The sequence below is a fragment of the Toxorhynchites rutilus genome, chromosome 2, assembly GCF_029784135.1.
Source record: "Toxorhynchites rutilus septentrionalis strain SRP chromosome 2, ASM2978413v1, whole genome shotgun sequence".
NCBI lineage: Eukaryota > Metazoa > Arthropoda > Insecta > Diptera > Culicidae > Toxorhynchites > Toxorhynchites rutilus.
In genome coordinates this window covers 67,779,954-67,794,931 of record NC_073745.1, presented here as the reverse complement: position 1 = coordinate 67,794,931, position 14,978 = coordinate 67,779,954, and the positions used below count along the sequence as shown (strand labels likewise).

The following is a 14,978-nucleotide window of genomic DNA, read 5'->3' as shown; positions in this document are numbered from 1 at the left end:
ATCATTTTAGACCGAGGACGACATCTTACTGAAACCCGAACTCGATGAGTTAGCCGCAAAGCATCCGGACCAGTTCAAGCTGTGGTACACCCTGGACCGTCCCAAGCCGGAATGGACCCAAGGCAAGGGTTTCATCACCGATGAGATGATCAAAGCGCACCTCTTCGAACCATCGTCCTCCACGCTGGTGCTAATGTGCGGTCCACCACCGATGGTCAACTACGCTTGCATTCCAGCGCTCGAGCAACTGGGATACCAAATGGATCGTACATTTGCGTACTAAAAAAATCGCTCACATTCAATCGTATCGATATAATGTAGGAAATACACCCGTCACATCCCTCAGAACCGTGTTAAACACTAGGTGGCTTCACATAAACCATTTAAGCCCATTAAACCAACAGCCGCTGTCGTTACCGTAGGCTTACTAACTCCTGTCCGTTTCGTTTACCATCGTCTGGCCTTAAAAGTGTCCAAAAGTAGCAAACGAATAGAAAAGAATCGTGTATATGTGAGAGATGACATGGTTTCGCAATAGTTCCAAGCTACCGGCACCGGAATCGTGTGCTCTCAGCATTTATAAATGTTGCGGTGAAAATAAAAATGCTGCGCTAAGCGCAATCCCTACTTGTTACTGTGAGAAGTTTGGTTGGAAACAACTCGTAAAATTCGAAAAGCTAGATTCAATATATTTATCTATCGTAGCGAAGTTGTAAGCGCTTTTATGTCGCTGTCAAAGACAATGAATTACTATTAGTTGGTAGGCACTAAGGAATCTAATAAATACTGGTAGACTAAACATATTTCGTTTTATTCTAGTTTTTCTTCAATCTTCAATCACCTAGGACGGAAAATAAATTTAAAATATTTGTTAAAATAGTCATTAAAATGGACGGAATGTGAAAATAAATGCTAAATCTAAACACTTCGGTCACAGCAGCAATCTTCGAATGGTGAAAACTCCTGCCGACAGCATGAGAATAACACCCGTTGAGAACGAATTTACCACCGAACGGGGGGCACTGTTGCAGCGATGATCGAGGAAGCAGAAACAGAACGTCGTTTGCTGGAAATAATCCCTCCGAACGTCCAGTTCCTTGACGGAATTGTTCACATAATGAGCCAACTGTTCATCCCTGGCCGATGCTCGACATCCCTCGTACTTATCGGCCGGTATGTCCGTCCTGAAAGCCTGTAGCGAACTGAGACATTCGCGGGTAATGGTTTCGATCGCTGTGGAATTTAAGCACCCGAATGAATCACTGCGTAATATTTTGCTCCGCGTTTACTTACTGCCCTTCCGCTCGATTATTTTCACGCAGATATCATCATCCTCGGGACAGGGATCACCCAGATAGCCGATTCCGCGCCAGTTGAAATTGTTTCCACAGCCGGGTGTGGCCGATGTGCAACGGTAGCACCAAATTGCGAGTCCTATTTGAGGAATGTTTATTACCATTTGAACGATACGTTTGGTATTTATATGAAACTACCTCTCTCAAATGTGAACAGAAGAATTAACAACGACAGGAAAAATTTACATGAAACCATCATGTAAGGCACTGTAGACACTGGTTTGTTTTATAATAAATTATAAGGTAAATTATAAAACCGAACTAATGGAACGTAAACAACGCCCTGCCCAGACAGCGAGTAGTTTAATTTGATGAGTAGTTATTTTGACACTTGTTTTAGTGGTGTGATGCAGAGATGCCAGATATGATAACATTTCGCAATTTTGGAACTTTCAACATGTAACTTTGTGAAGATAAGTTCAATAAATTTCAAAATATGTAAACAAATCAACAGCCTTCCAAAATTGTGTGAAATCAAATGAAACGTTATTTTTTTGGAAATGAAAACGGGGTATTTTGTTGAGTGGTTTTTGATGAGTTTACCACTCTGTCGCACTTGGCCTCCCTGATGAGCTGCACAAGAATCACAAGAGATTTTAGCCGATATTTTCGACTCATTTACATTGAGGAGATATTTCTCTAATTTAAGTCAAGGAGTATCAGAATTTCAGAAAATAGTTTTGAACGTACAAATAAACTTACGCCTTAGGCTAAGGTTACTTTGGAAAAAACGCACGAAAATTTGATTGTACGAATAGAAACAAACAATTTTGTTCGATAGAAGCTGACGAATACGAACGAAGCAAGGGGGAAGCAATGTAACCACACCAATACAACTCAATGTGGTTGTTTAGCTTCACTATTGCATACAATTCGTACGACCACTTTTCTGCATCCAGTGTCACCGCCGCCTTAGGGTGAAGCCAGAGTGAACGTGACACGCGATGCGATGCGATTCAAAGCGACATAGGGGCCAGAGTAGAAGCGATTGATTGCGACAGAAGTAAACAAGAGGTATTATTTTCATTTCGTGTTCAAGTTTCGGAATGAATATTCAAGGTTCGGAAATAAAATTACTTCAGAATCCATTCAAATATTAGGAAAAGAAGTATTATTTTCATTTTTCAAATACGGAGAATACCACCATCTATACCGAGATCCGGTTGTTGATCCGAACAAATTTCGAAATTATCCCGTATGAGTATTGAAACCTTCAAAAATATTTTAGGACATATTGAAGTTGTTCTCATGTAAAAGTGGACCAACTTTATTAAAACTCCAATCGAGTCTGGTGAAAAACTTGTGATCACACTGAGGCATGAAAATATTCATAAATAATCTTCATGCTCGATTCATTCTATCATCATCACAAATTTATGAGTTTATGAATATTTCATAAGTATAGTTGAACCTTTTGTACTGAATCCCGTTGCTATTGATACTCATGATTTGTTGTCGGAGAAATAAATTTTACTATGACATTCATAAATCACTGCGGATTTCGTGATGACGCTCGTGGAACGTACATGTAAACTCTTTCAGTATTATCTCTAACATATTCATAGGAAATTTCAAATTAATTTATTCGTAGTAAGTTCGCTGATAACATCGTACACGTCGTTTGTATAGGCGCTTTGAACAATCTTTCGCTTGTCGTCAGCTTCTGAGTACACAAATTTGATTTTAACAAAAAAAAAAAAAAAAATAGGTGGTTGTGTTCAAGACACGACCACATTGTTGGCGTAGAACTACGCTATAGATTGATTAAAGTCGCTTGTTTATAACTGCGGATATTATTTCATAATGTCACGAAAATTTTGAAATAACCATTCTACCAGTCCAGTCAACGCCCTGAAATGTTTTTTTTTGACGTAGGACTACGTCTTTCATTTCTATACCGGGGTGTAAAATCAAAGTTTCGAAAACGAAAGCGTTACGCCGGAGACCGAGATTTTGAGCGTTAATAGCTCCTAAACAACTGAACGAAATGGTATGATAAACACTTCATTCGAAAGATAAAATGTCTACGCGTTATATACTTGTTACTTTTTGATCCAAAAACTTGTTTCAATAGTCTTAAAATTGCTTTCAAAACAGGCTATTGAAATCACCAATCGGTATATAAGCGAGCGGCGCTCAGAAATCCACTCAGTTCTAATTGAACAGCGATTGGAGCATGTTGTCGCTGTTGCGGTGAAGCTCTTTATTTATCATGAAAGCGCGGATGAACGGTGTCACCAAGAGCCTGTTTGTGCACCCTAGGCCAGAAGGGAATCTATCAGGAGGAGAGTGATGCCACAAACGGTTCCCTGGGAAGACATCGCTACACACACATACACGCGCGGCTATTAACAGGTGGTTATCGAGTTGGCATTAACCATTGGTGGGCTTCCAGTATCGAGGAAAATGTGGAAATATCTAATCGTTACTGAAAATAATCTGCCAGTTCTTTGGGAATTTTCAAAATATATTCATGTGAAAGAGTTTAATTGAATGTTTTATATCCATGTAACACTGTGACCAAATACATTTGGTTTTGTGGTTTTTCAATCAATCGCAATTAACAGGATAGCTTCAGAAGATTATTCTTCCCCATCAGTAGGATATTTCCGTATCCAATATTGTATGCGCCCGCAATCGATTATTGCTCAGTCGCCGAAAGTTCCGAGCTCAGAGAGTTCATTCCCCTCTAGTTTGCCTTCCAAATTGCCATCGTAAACCACACCTTCTCTCGATTCAATCACACACAAAAAGCATATTTAGGCGATATTCTGGTGGTGAGACACATTCATTTTTCGTGAGGACATCGACAAGACAACATCGTTGCCTAACGTGCTGGAGGCGGTGGCGGCGAAGGATCGACACATACACGCGCAGAATTCTTTCCGTTTGGATGCCATTCAGCATCGAGAAAGTTCCGGAAAGATCTAATCATTTCTGGAAAATAATCTGCCAGTTCCTCTGGGAATTTAAAAATACATTCATGTGAAAGAGTTTATTTGAATGTTTTCTATCCATGTAACACTGTGACCAAATATTTTTCAATCAAGTACTATTAACAGGTGTTTATCGAGTTAGTATTAACCACTGGTGGGCTTCCAGTATCGAGGAAAATGTGGAAATATCTAATCGTTACTGAAAATAATCTGCCAGTTCCCCTTGGAATTGAAAATTACACTCAAGCGAAAGAGTTTATTTTAATGTTTTCTATCCATAAACTATTCATATAATACATTTGGGTTTGTGATTTGTCAATCAAGTACAGTTAGCAGGTTAGCTTCTGAAGATTATTCTTCAGAACAAGGTTTTTCGTATCCTATATTGGATGCATAAAACCTTGTGCCTCCAACGTAACGCTCTCGTTTTCGAAGTCCCCCAAATATTCATTTATTCATTCATTCAGAATGCATTTAGATTCAACTTCAAACAAATGATCTCTAAATCAACGATAGTCCTACGATAGTCCTTGCGGTTATACCATAGATATAACCCACTTCTTGTTTTTATTGTAGAACCATTTGACGATGATTGTTTGATGATTCATTCTTGTGCTCGCAGAACAATACATGCTCGAGATAAGCGCAGCTGTCATCCTTAGTGAAGAATGTTTTGCTACTGGCAAGCGAAACCAAATCACATACAAAAATTCAGAACGACATTTACTTTCTTGGTGACTAAATAAACGAAATAAATACCAATATGAATCCGTAAAAATATCCTATAAAACCACTGTAAATCATGAAAAAGACTTTTTTATTTATATGTTTGGAAACATTTGAATACCTGATTTGACACAGGTGCGCTGAACTAGAGATTCAAAAAAGTGGACTAACCATGATCATATTTACGACTGGACAAACCAAGATCATTTACCTTACTGATCAAATATTAGGTTGGGGAAAAAGTTATCCATTATTTTATTGGTAGCTGGCTTTAGAGATCAATATCTCGCGTAATATCGATCATACAATTTCAAGTTTAGGCTCGTTGTAAAGGTGACATTTCACACCAAAAAAAATTATAGGAGGTTGTGTTCAAGACACGACCGCATTGTTGACGTAGAACTACGCTGTGGTTTAATTCAAATCGTTTGTTCATAACTGCGGATATTTTTTTATAATGGCACAAAAATTTCAAAATAACCATTCTACCGGTTTGGTCGCCCTGAAATGTTTTTTATTGTAGCATCATTTCACGATAATTGTTTGATGATTCATTCTTGTGCTCACAGAACAATACATGCTCGAGTTAAGCGCAGCTGTTAGTGGAGAAAGTTTTGCTACTGACAAGCGAAACCAAATCACATACAAAATTCCAGAAAGACATTTACTTTCGTGGTGACTGAATAAACGAAATAAACTCTATCTGTTAATCTCAACAACCTTGAAAAGAGTAGCACTGTTTCATTATGATCAAGATTAGCGCAAATGCAATCCTAGTTGGAAGCAGTTTTGCGACTGGCAGGCGAGCCCAAATAAATTAATAACTTAATATAACTTATTGAATAACTTGGTATTCCCCAAATAATTTTTTGGTACACAACCTTAACACATGCTTCACCATAGCGTCAGTTCAATGCATTGATGACAGAAAACAAACAATGTTAACTGCTTGGAAAAAAGGCTGAATATTTGACTCAGCAGCGATTCATTACTAATACCCTAGCATGAATATTTCCCTCCTACTATTTCCCCTCCTTGTTTATATTTATCATTACGACTGCATAATTTGCAACACCAAACAATCGTCAATCATAGCATAAAAATTAGGCGAATGTTGCATCGTTATAGGGCCAGTGCACACGGGAGCAGATACAAATGGGCCTTCAGCGTAGCGAAGGCCCATTTGTATCTTACGTACGGGTTATGAAGTACGCACGTACGCACACAAATATCTATATATCGATAGCTTGAAGCAACTAAATATACACACACTTATCTCCGTTTTGCGCTCTTCTCAACAGAAGCCCTTTCTATTAATATTGCCAGTCTAGATTAGCTTAGCTGTCATCCTTTGTGGAGAGAGTTTTCCTACCATCATGCGAAACTAAGTCACTGACAGAATTCCAGAATATTGTTTTTCTTGGTGAGCTAACGATAGCCTCGCTTGATGATTCCCCACACAATTGTGTAGCTCAGAACCTTAATGCAATGATTGCAATGCCACAGACATCAGCGAGTGAGTAATTTGGTCGCGTCCACAGCTCAATCCGAAACGAAGACATGTGATGACGCAAAACAAGGAAGAACAAGCGATATTCCTTGCTTTGAATACATAACGATACTGAAGGTTTGCCTTCCTTACTTCTTCTTCTTTTTCTTCTTGAATTGCGTTAACGTTCCCTGTGGAACTTTCGCCGTCTCAACGTATTTACTAACTAGCGTCATTTGCTAGTACTATGTTGCGAGCGAACCCCGTTGGGTCGATGAGGCAGGCGAAATGTCAAAGCTAGGTGACAGCGACATAACTGACAGTGCGAACCGAATTAAAATAGACAAACAATCAGACATACAAAACACAAGCTAAAGAACACAATAGGCAGACGTGAACAATTAGATTGGAAAGTGAAATTTATAAAACTTACTATTGAACACACGAATTACACAAATTAAAAGTTAAGGGACAGAAATGTGAGTCTTAAATTAAAACTACATTGAATTATAAACAAATAAAATTGAATGAATTAAAAATTTACAGCTTGAAGCTACACACATTAAAAACGTGTTTGCTCTTGAGATTACCCATAATCTCCCGTGGAAATTCCGTGTGTTTCAACAAACTTCAAGTTTTCTTCCACTCTTCATCACCCTCTCTGGGATAAACCTACGAATGGCTTCGAAAAATTCCGGAAAACGAGGTGCAAAGCAGGTAAAGGAGTTGGAACCTCAAAATAACCTCCAAACAACACCACGTAACTGTGCTGCATGCTCTGAACCGGACTGGAAGGAGAAACAAGTTGAATGTGATAAATGTGAGCGTTGGTTTCACCTATCCTGCGCTGGTGTCAACGAGTCGATAGAGCAGCGTAGTTTTGCCTGAAAGGACTGCTCAACACACACTCAACAGCTGACGAGTAGTGAATTATCGTGCAAATCTACTACTTCCAGTGCCAAAGCAAGATTGGCCGAGCTGGAGCTTAAGCGACTTGAGGAAGAGAAGAAGCTTAATGAAAATTTGCTCAATGAACGACTTCAAAAGGAGAAGGACATCCAACAGAAGGAAAACCAGCAGGAGAGGGAACGTTGTGAGAAGGAATTGAAAGAGAAGGAACGCTTGGAAAAGGAATTTTTGACAAAGTGGTATGAAGTGATGCGAAGTATGGCTGAAGAAGACGACGGTGGAAGTTGCAGAAGTTTTCATACGAACAGGAGCAGCGCAAACAAAGTGAAGCATTGGCTTAATGTTCAGGTTTTACCGACTTCGGAAGTGGTATCAGGGGAAATTCAAAACCCAACTATTATCCCGTCGAATACGAAACCGACCACAGTGTTGCAATCTCCCGTAGGAACGAGCCGTCCCATTCCAGAACCCAATACAACGCAAGTGATACCGCAAATGACGTCATCGGAGCAGCAGAAGCAGATACAAATGCTGCCTATGAGAGCATCGGTGGTAACTCAACGATTCGCAAAACCGCTGATTGCGTCATCAACTCCGATTCAGCAGCAATCAGGACAGCCAGCAGCGCAGAGGCAACAGTTCGAGTTTCAACATATCACACAAGCACATCCCCCGTCCCACGCACCCTTTCAGGAGATACCTCATGATGTTAGACCAGGTGAAGTAAGACCGACCGAGGTAGGTTTCCAACCGTTGCATGATGTTGCATGTCAGAATAAACGAAAATCTGCTCAAGAAATACACTGCTCTACACAAAACACTCATTTATTCTATACGCACCCGCCCTCTAATCCTAATCTAATCCCACCCCAGCACGTTAACGACAGGTATATGGTTCCAAATTATGGTCATGTGCCTACTGCTACTGTTCATGACTACCAGACACCCGTTGTCCTCCCGTCTCTCGCGCCTGTAGCTACAGGATCTCAACAACTGTACGGACCTAATGTTCAGCAGTTACAGGCACGCAACGTGGTTCCAAAGGAATTACCTTGGTTCAATGGAGACCCCTCCGACTGGCCCATATTCATATCAAGCTACAATAACACTACTCAAATGTGTGGCTATTCGGACTCCGAAAATCTGATGCGCCTTCAACGGTGCCTTCAAGACAAAGCTCGGGAAGCTGTGAAAAGTTTCCTCCTCCACCCATCGACACTTCCTCAAGTATTGTCTACGCTATACATGCTATATGGCAGGCCGGAGTTGATTGCCAACACTCTGCTGACTAAAGCAAGATCATCTCCTGCACCAAAAGCGGATAAACTCGACAGTTTGATAGGGTTCGGTCTTGTTGTGCAAAACTTATGTGCTCATTTGCAAGCAGTTGGTCTAGAAAATCATATGAAGAATCCCACGCTTCTCCAACCCATACCAAAGCCGTGTTGAAGCACCTGATGTAGCAATTTTTTCCAGTTTCATGACGTCACTAGTTTCTGCAGTAAGTCATGTGGTTTCACCTGTAGTGGTCGTGACTGAGCCCAATAGCGAGAAGCGTAAGGATAGGGGCTATATCAACAGTCATTCGGTTGTGGGTGATTCTTCCACCTCTGCAGATGAACAATTCAATCCTAAACCGTGTCCTATCTGCAAGAAAGCTGGGCACAAAACGAAGGATTGTTTCGAGTTCCGAAAACTAGATGTCGACACCCGTTGGAAATTGGTCCAGCAAAACAGTTTATGCCGTCGATGTCTTACGTCTCACGGAAAGCGGCCATGCAAAAGTGATGTGTGCGGAATAGACGGATGTGAGTACCGACACCACAGGCTGCTCTATTCGGTGAAATCGACCTGTGAAATCAAACAAACCAAAAAATCAACGCCCATGGGCACCGCATCCCTTCATTGTGATGAAAATGGTTCCACGTTGTTTCGTTTGATTCCCGTTACACTTCATGGCAAAAATGTTCAAGTGAGCACGTACGCGTTCTTGGATGACGGATCAGAACTCACTCTGGTGGATAAAGACTTGGCGAAGAAACTGAACGCCAATGGCGAGCTGCAACCGTTGTGTATGCAGTGGACGAGTGGTGTGACCCGCGCAGAACCTGATTCACAAATACTACAGCTCCGAATCTCGGGTCGTGGAAAGGCCAAGGAATTCGCCTTGAAGGATGTCCACACAGTATCATCTTTGAAACTTCCAACGCAGACGATGGTATACAGTGAGTTGCAGGAAAGGTTCCAGCATCTCCAAGGTTTAGCGATAGAAGATTATCAACGTGTAACACCGCAGTTATTGATTGGTTTGGACAACACGCGTCTGTGTGCCAGCTTGAAGATTAAAGAAGGAAAATCAGGTGAACCGGTGGCGGCGAAGACCCGATTAGGTTGGATGATATATGGTAGCTTACCAGGAACCATAACGTTCAATAGACAGCGTTACGTTCATGTGTGCACACGTTCTTCGGAAGATGAGCTGCACAACCTGGTACAAAACTTTTTTGATGTGGAAAGCGCAGGTGTCCGTGCTACACCTTTACTTGAATCTTCTGACATTTACCGAGCTCGTACGATACTGGAAGCAACAACCCACAGAACATCTACGGGGCGTTTCGAGACAGGACTTTTGTGGCGCTCCGATTATATCGAGTTTCCTGACAGTTTACCTATGGCGACACGACGTCTCTTGTGTTTAGAACGGCAGCTGACGGGTAAACCAAAACATCAGACAACAACTGAAGGACTATCAACTCAAGGGCTATGCCCATATCATCACGGAGGAAGAATTGTGGTCCGCTGATCCTCGTCGAGTTTGGTACCTTCCCGTGGGTTTTGTGGAGAACCCAAAGAAACCAGCGAAAGTCCGTATCGTCTGGGATGCGGCGGCGAAATCGGAGAAGGTGTCTTTCAACAGTATGATCCTCAAAGGACCAGATCTCCTCACATCTCTTCCTGGTGTTCTCAGTCGTTTCCGCCAACGGAAGGTGGCGATTAGTGGTGACATCAAAGAGATGTTTCACCAGGTTTTGATTCGTGGCGCTGATCGAGACTCACAGAGATTTCTCTGGAGAGACGATCCTACGCAACCTGTTGACACTTACGTAATGGACGTGGCGGTATTCGGCTCCGCGTGTTCCCCGTGCAGTTCACAATTCGTCAAGAACTTAAATGCAAAAGAGCACGAGAAGACGTACCCAAGGGCGGCGCAAGCAATCATCCGGAGCCATTATGTCGACGACTACCTCGACAGCTTTGATACCATCAACGAAGCTATCACCGTTGCCAACGACGTAAAGCTGGTCCATGGAAGAGCCGGATTCGAGATCCGGAATTGGCTTTCGAATAAGACAGAAGTAGTTAACCAAATTGGGAACGGATCGGGAGAATCAGTGAGAACATTTACCCTGGATAAGGGTAATGGATGCGAGCGCGTGTTGGGAATATCCTGGATTCCCGACGAAGATGTCTTCAGGTTTTCATTGGTACTACGTGATGAGTTACGGGGCCTACTCGAAGAAAAGATAGTTCCAACGAAACGTCAGATCCTCCGAGTGGTTATGAGCGTGTTCGACCCTCTGGGGTTGATAACGATGCTAGTGATCCACGGGAAAATAATCATCCAAGAAGTCTGGAAAAGTGGTACTGGATGGGACGACGCCATTTCTGCAACCAACTTCGTTCGATGGCAGCGGTGGACGACAGCTTTGTCTCATCTAAAAGAAATAGCTATCCCGCGTTGCTACTTCCCGGGATATTGTCCTAATAGTTTGGACACCATGGAACTCCATATCTTTGTGGACGCCAGCGAGGAGGCTTTCGCTTGTGTTGGGTATTTCCGGGTAATTGATCGAGATCAAGTACGGTGTGCCCTAGTTTCGTCGAAGAGTAAAGTTGCTCCAGTAAAAGCTCTATCGATTCCACGACTTGAGCTGCAAGCGGCAGTGATCGGAACGCGTTTAGCGAAATCGATAGCTGAAAATCACGATCTACCGATTCTTCGACGAGTGTTCTAGACGGACTCCACTACCGTCTTATCGTGGATACGCTCGGATCACCGCCGTTACAAGCCTTACGTGGCATTCAGAATAAGTGAAATCCTCAGTGAATCCACCGTTGCTGAATGGAGGTGGGTTCCTACTGGGAAGAATGTCGCGGACGAAGCGACAAAATGGAAGAAGGAGGCAGTATACGACGAAGCTTCTGGTTCACAGCCCCAGAGTTCCTGTACGAGGAAGAAGATCGATGGCCGCAGCAGAGACTACAGGAAATAGAGACTTGCGAGGAACTAAGAATGGTTCATCTCCATCATGCAACTGTGGTTTCGCCATTTATTCAATTTGAACGCTTCTCAAAATTTGAACGACTTGTAAGAGCTCTGGCATATGTTTATTTGTTCGGAGACCGCAGTCGGCGAAGAAAAGATTCGAAGGAGTTAACTCGTGAGTATCTACAGCTGGCGGAGGCAAGAATCTATCAAGCAGTGCAGGAAGAATCATATCCCGACGAAGTGGTCACATTAAAGAAGAAGCAAACGCCGGATCGGAATCCAAGGATCGACAAGACCAGTATACTGTACCAGCTGTCACCGTTTTTGGATGAACTGGGTGTTATACGAATGGAGAGTCGGATGAACAATGCTTTATGTGTGCCGTACGAAACGAGGTATCCGGTGATTCTGCCGAGATATCATCGTGTGACGTGTCTGATGATCGACTACTATCACCGCAGATATGGACACGGTAGCAACGAATCAGTAGTGAACGAGATCCGCCAAAAATACCGTGTATCTAGACTCCGGGCGGCAGTTCGTCAGATATCCAAGAACTGTGTCTGGTGCCGTGTTTACAAGAGTAGACCAAAAACGCCGAAAATGTCTCCACTACCGTCAGCAAGATTGTCGCCGCATGTGCGTGCTTTCACTTTCGTTGGCCTCGATTATTGCGAGTGTAGCGAGTGTACCAAGGTAAAGATGGGCGGATCCGCAAAGCAGATGTTTTGCGGAACAACGGAGTCTTCCAGAGGCCCGTTACGAAGTTGGCGGTGCTCGATCTCTCAGACCGTGGTATAGCTGGATCAGAACACCAGCAATACCGGGCGGGGGATGTTGCTAGCGAACCCCGTTGGGTCGATGAGGCAGGCGAAATGTCAAAGCTAGGTGACAGCGACATAACTGACAGTGCGAACCGAATTAAAATAGACAAACAATCAGACATACAAAACACAAGCTAAAGAACACAATAGGCAGACGTGAACAATTAGATTGGAAAGTGAAATTTATAAAACTTACTATTGAACACACGAATTACACAAATTAAAAGTTAAGGGACAGAAATGTGAGTCATAAATTAAAACTACATTGAATTATAAACAAATTAAAATTGAATGAATTAAAAATTTACAGCTTGAAGCTACACAAATTAAAAACGTGTTTGCTCTTGAGATTGCCCATAATCTCCCGTGGAAATTCCGTGTGTTTCAACAACTAAGTTGAGATTTCTTAAGCCAAATAACACGCCTTGAATGTATTCCGAGGGGCAAGTTCTTGAATACGCGTGACCACAGTGCAAATCGAACAAAATTTCTTTGACGAAAAATCCCCCGACCAGAACGGGAATCGAACCCGAACACCCGGCATGATAATGTGAGATATCTCCATGAAACGACTATAGCAGTCGATCGCGACTAGGAGAGACTGTCCCTCAGGAAGAGGGCCAAGAAAGTCTATTGCTACCGTATGCCATGGAAACTTCGGAAGCTGACTCCTTTGCATTGGTTCTGGGGCCTCAGGAGCCGTTACTAATGTGCAACCTCTACCATTTTTCACCAATTTATCCACCTCTACCTCAATTTTTGGTCACCACACATTGGACCTAAGGTGATTTTTCATCATTGTTATGCCCGGGTGTCCTTCGTGGGCCGTTTGCAAGACTTGCTTTCTTATGGATTCCGGTACTACGATGCGGTCCCCCCGAAGAAGGACACCTTGTAGCTCCCATAACTCATTAACTAAAACTCGATAGGCTATTGGAAGATTTTGGGTATTACCGTCCAATAATAGGCCCAGAATTTCCTGAATTTCCCGAACATTCCATGATGCTTCCCTTATTTCATTCCACTGTAAAGCCGATGAGCTTACTGCATGCATAGCAACTTCTCGAACAAAGGTTTCTTCGTTCGAATCAAAAGGAGTTGGGTTCAATATAGATAAAGGTGACAAAGGATCTGCTACATTGTTCTTACCCGACATAAAAACAACCTTATAATCAAAGGCTTGTAGCCGCAGCACCCATCTTCCAATGCGAGCGCATGGTTTAGAACGCACAGAGAAAAGGAAACCTAACGCATTGCAGCCAGTGAATAAATCAAATTATTTGCCCAATAAATAGTATTGGGACCGCTCGACAGCCCATACCAACGCCAACGCTTCCTTCTCTGTCTGTCAGTAACGTCGTTATGTTTCTGTCAGAGATTTAGACGTGAAACTGATAACTCGATGTTGATTGTTGTTATCAAACTGAACCAAAACGCACCAAGCCCACATGGACCGGTATCAGCTATCACTGCTATACGGTCTTCCACTCTATAAAATCCTAGACATTTGACATTTGCCATTGCTTCCTTGATAACTTGAAAAGAGTGAGCCTGTTCCACATTCAATTCGAATTTGGAGTCTTTGTTTAGAAGTTTCCGCAGAGGCTCGTCAATTGAGGACAGCTTTGGAATATACCTATTCATATAACGTAGGTATGAATACCCGAAACTTTTCTGGTCCTTTGTCAACTCCAAGAGAATGGAAAAAGGCTTGCCCGTGAACATGTTTCTGGTGAACCACTCGGTTAACACTGCACTCGAGAAATGCAATCTTTTCGCTACTCACTTCAAGCGAGCATTCAATTACCGTTCGTCCTCCGAAATGCAAGTTGCTGCCGCCGTTAGAGACACTCAAACCAACGTATTGAATCTTGACATCTTCCGAGTCACCAGCGATGTTGTGGAGGCTGCGATCCGCAAATTGAAGTATTCTTTGACTCCCGGTCCGGACGGTATCCCTTCTTGTGTACTCAAAAAATGTGCGCCAAGTCTTGCCTACCCTTTATCGGTTCTATTCGACACCTCTCTACAGCAGAGTATGTTTCCTTCGCTATGGAAGCAGTCAGTGATGTTTCCAGTACACAAGAAAGGAGACAAACGTAACATAGAAAACTACCGAGGAATCACATCACTTTGCGCCTGTTCAAAAGTTTTCGAAATCATTGTCAATGATGCTGTGTTTTCCTGTTGCAAGAACTATCTGTCAATGGATCAGCACGGTTTTTTCCCAAAAAGGTCTGTCGCAACCAATTTGGTCGACTTTGTTTCCATTTGTCTGCGCAATATGGAGCAAGGTACACAGGTGGACGCAGTGTATACGGACCTCAAGGCTGCTTTCGATCGCGTCGATCACAAAATCCTTCTAGCAAGGCTGAACAAACTCGGGATTTCATCAAGACTAACGACATGGTTGAACTCGTATCTGAAAGATAGACAGATGTGTGTCAAAATCGGACCTGCACAATCTGC

At 42.6% G+C, this 14,978-nt stretch overlaps 3 protein-coding genes across 4 annotated transcripts in view; 2 read left to right on the top strand and 1 right to left on the bottom strand.

The window, feature by feature from the left end:
• Positions 1–799, top strand: part of LOC129765920 (NADH-cytochrome b5 reductase 3) — a 36,336-nt gene extending 35,537 nt beyond the window's left edge. For both annotated transcript variants that reach the window (XM_055766365.1, XM_055766366.1), the window contains one exon: positions 11–799. In XM_055766365.1, coding sequence (XP_055622340.1) covers positions 11–283 — 273 coding nt within the window. In that variant the 3' untranslated portion in view covers positions 284–799. The remainder of the gene's footprint in view (positions 1–10) is intronic.
• LOC129765921 (uncharacterized) lies at positions 664–1,682 on the bottom strand. The gene is made up of 3 exons (XM_055766368.1): positions 1,494–1,682; positions 1,294–1,434; positions 664–1,233 (listed from the first exon to the last, which is right to left on the bottom strand). Exons 1-3 carry the CDS (start codon positions 1,552–1,554, stop codon positions 932–934), a joined length of 504 nt encoding a protein of 167 aa, XP_055622343.1. The 5' UTR covers positions 1,555–1,682; the 3' UTR covers positions 664–931.
• A 5,502-nt stretch (positions 1,683–7,184) lies between these two features.
• On the top strand, positions 7,185–11,431 carry LOC129765816 (uncharacterized). The gene is made up of 5 exons (XM_055766252.1): positions 7,185–7,223; positions 7,422–8,153; positions 8,289–8,758; positions 8,856–10,067; positions 10,147–11,431. The coding sequence occupies exons 1-5, from the start codon at positions 7,185–7,187 to the stop codon at positions 11,429–11,431; spliced, it is 3,738 nt and encodes a 1,245-aa protein (XP_055622227.1).
• The last annotated feature ends 3,547 nt before the right edge of the window (positions 11,432–14,978 follow it).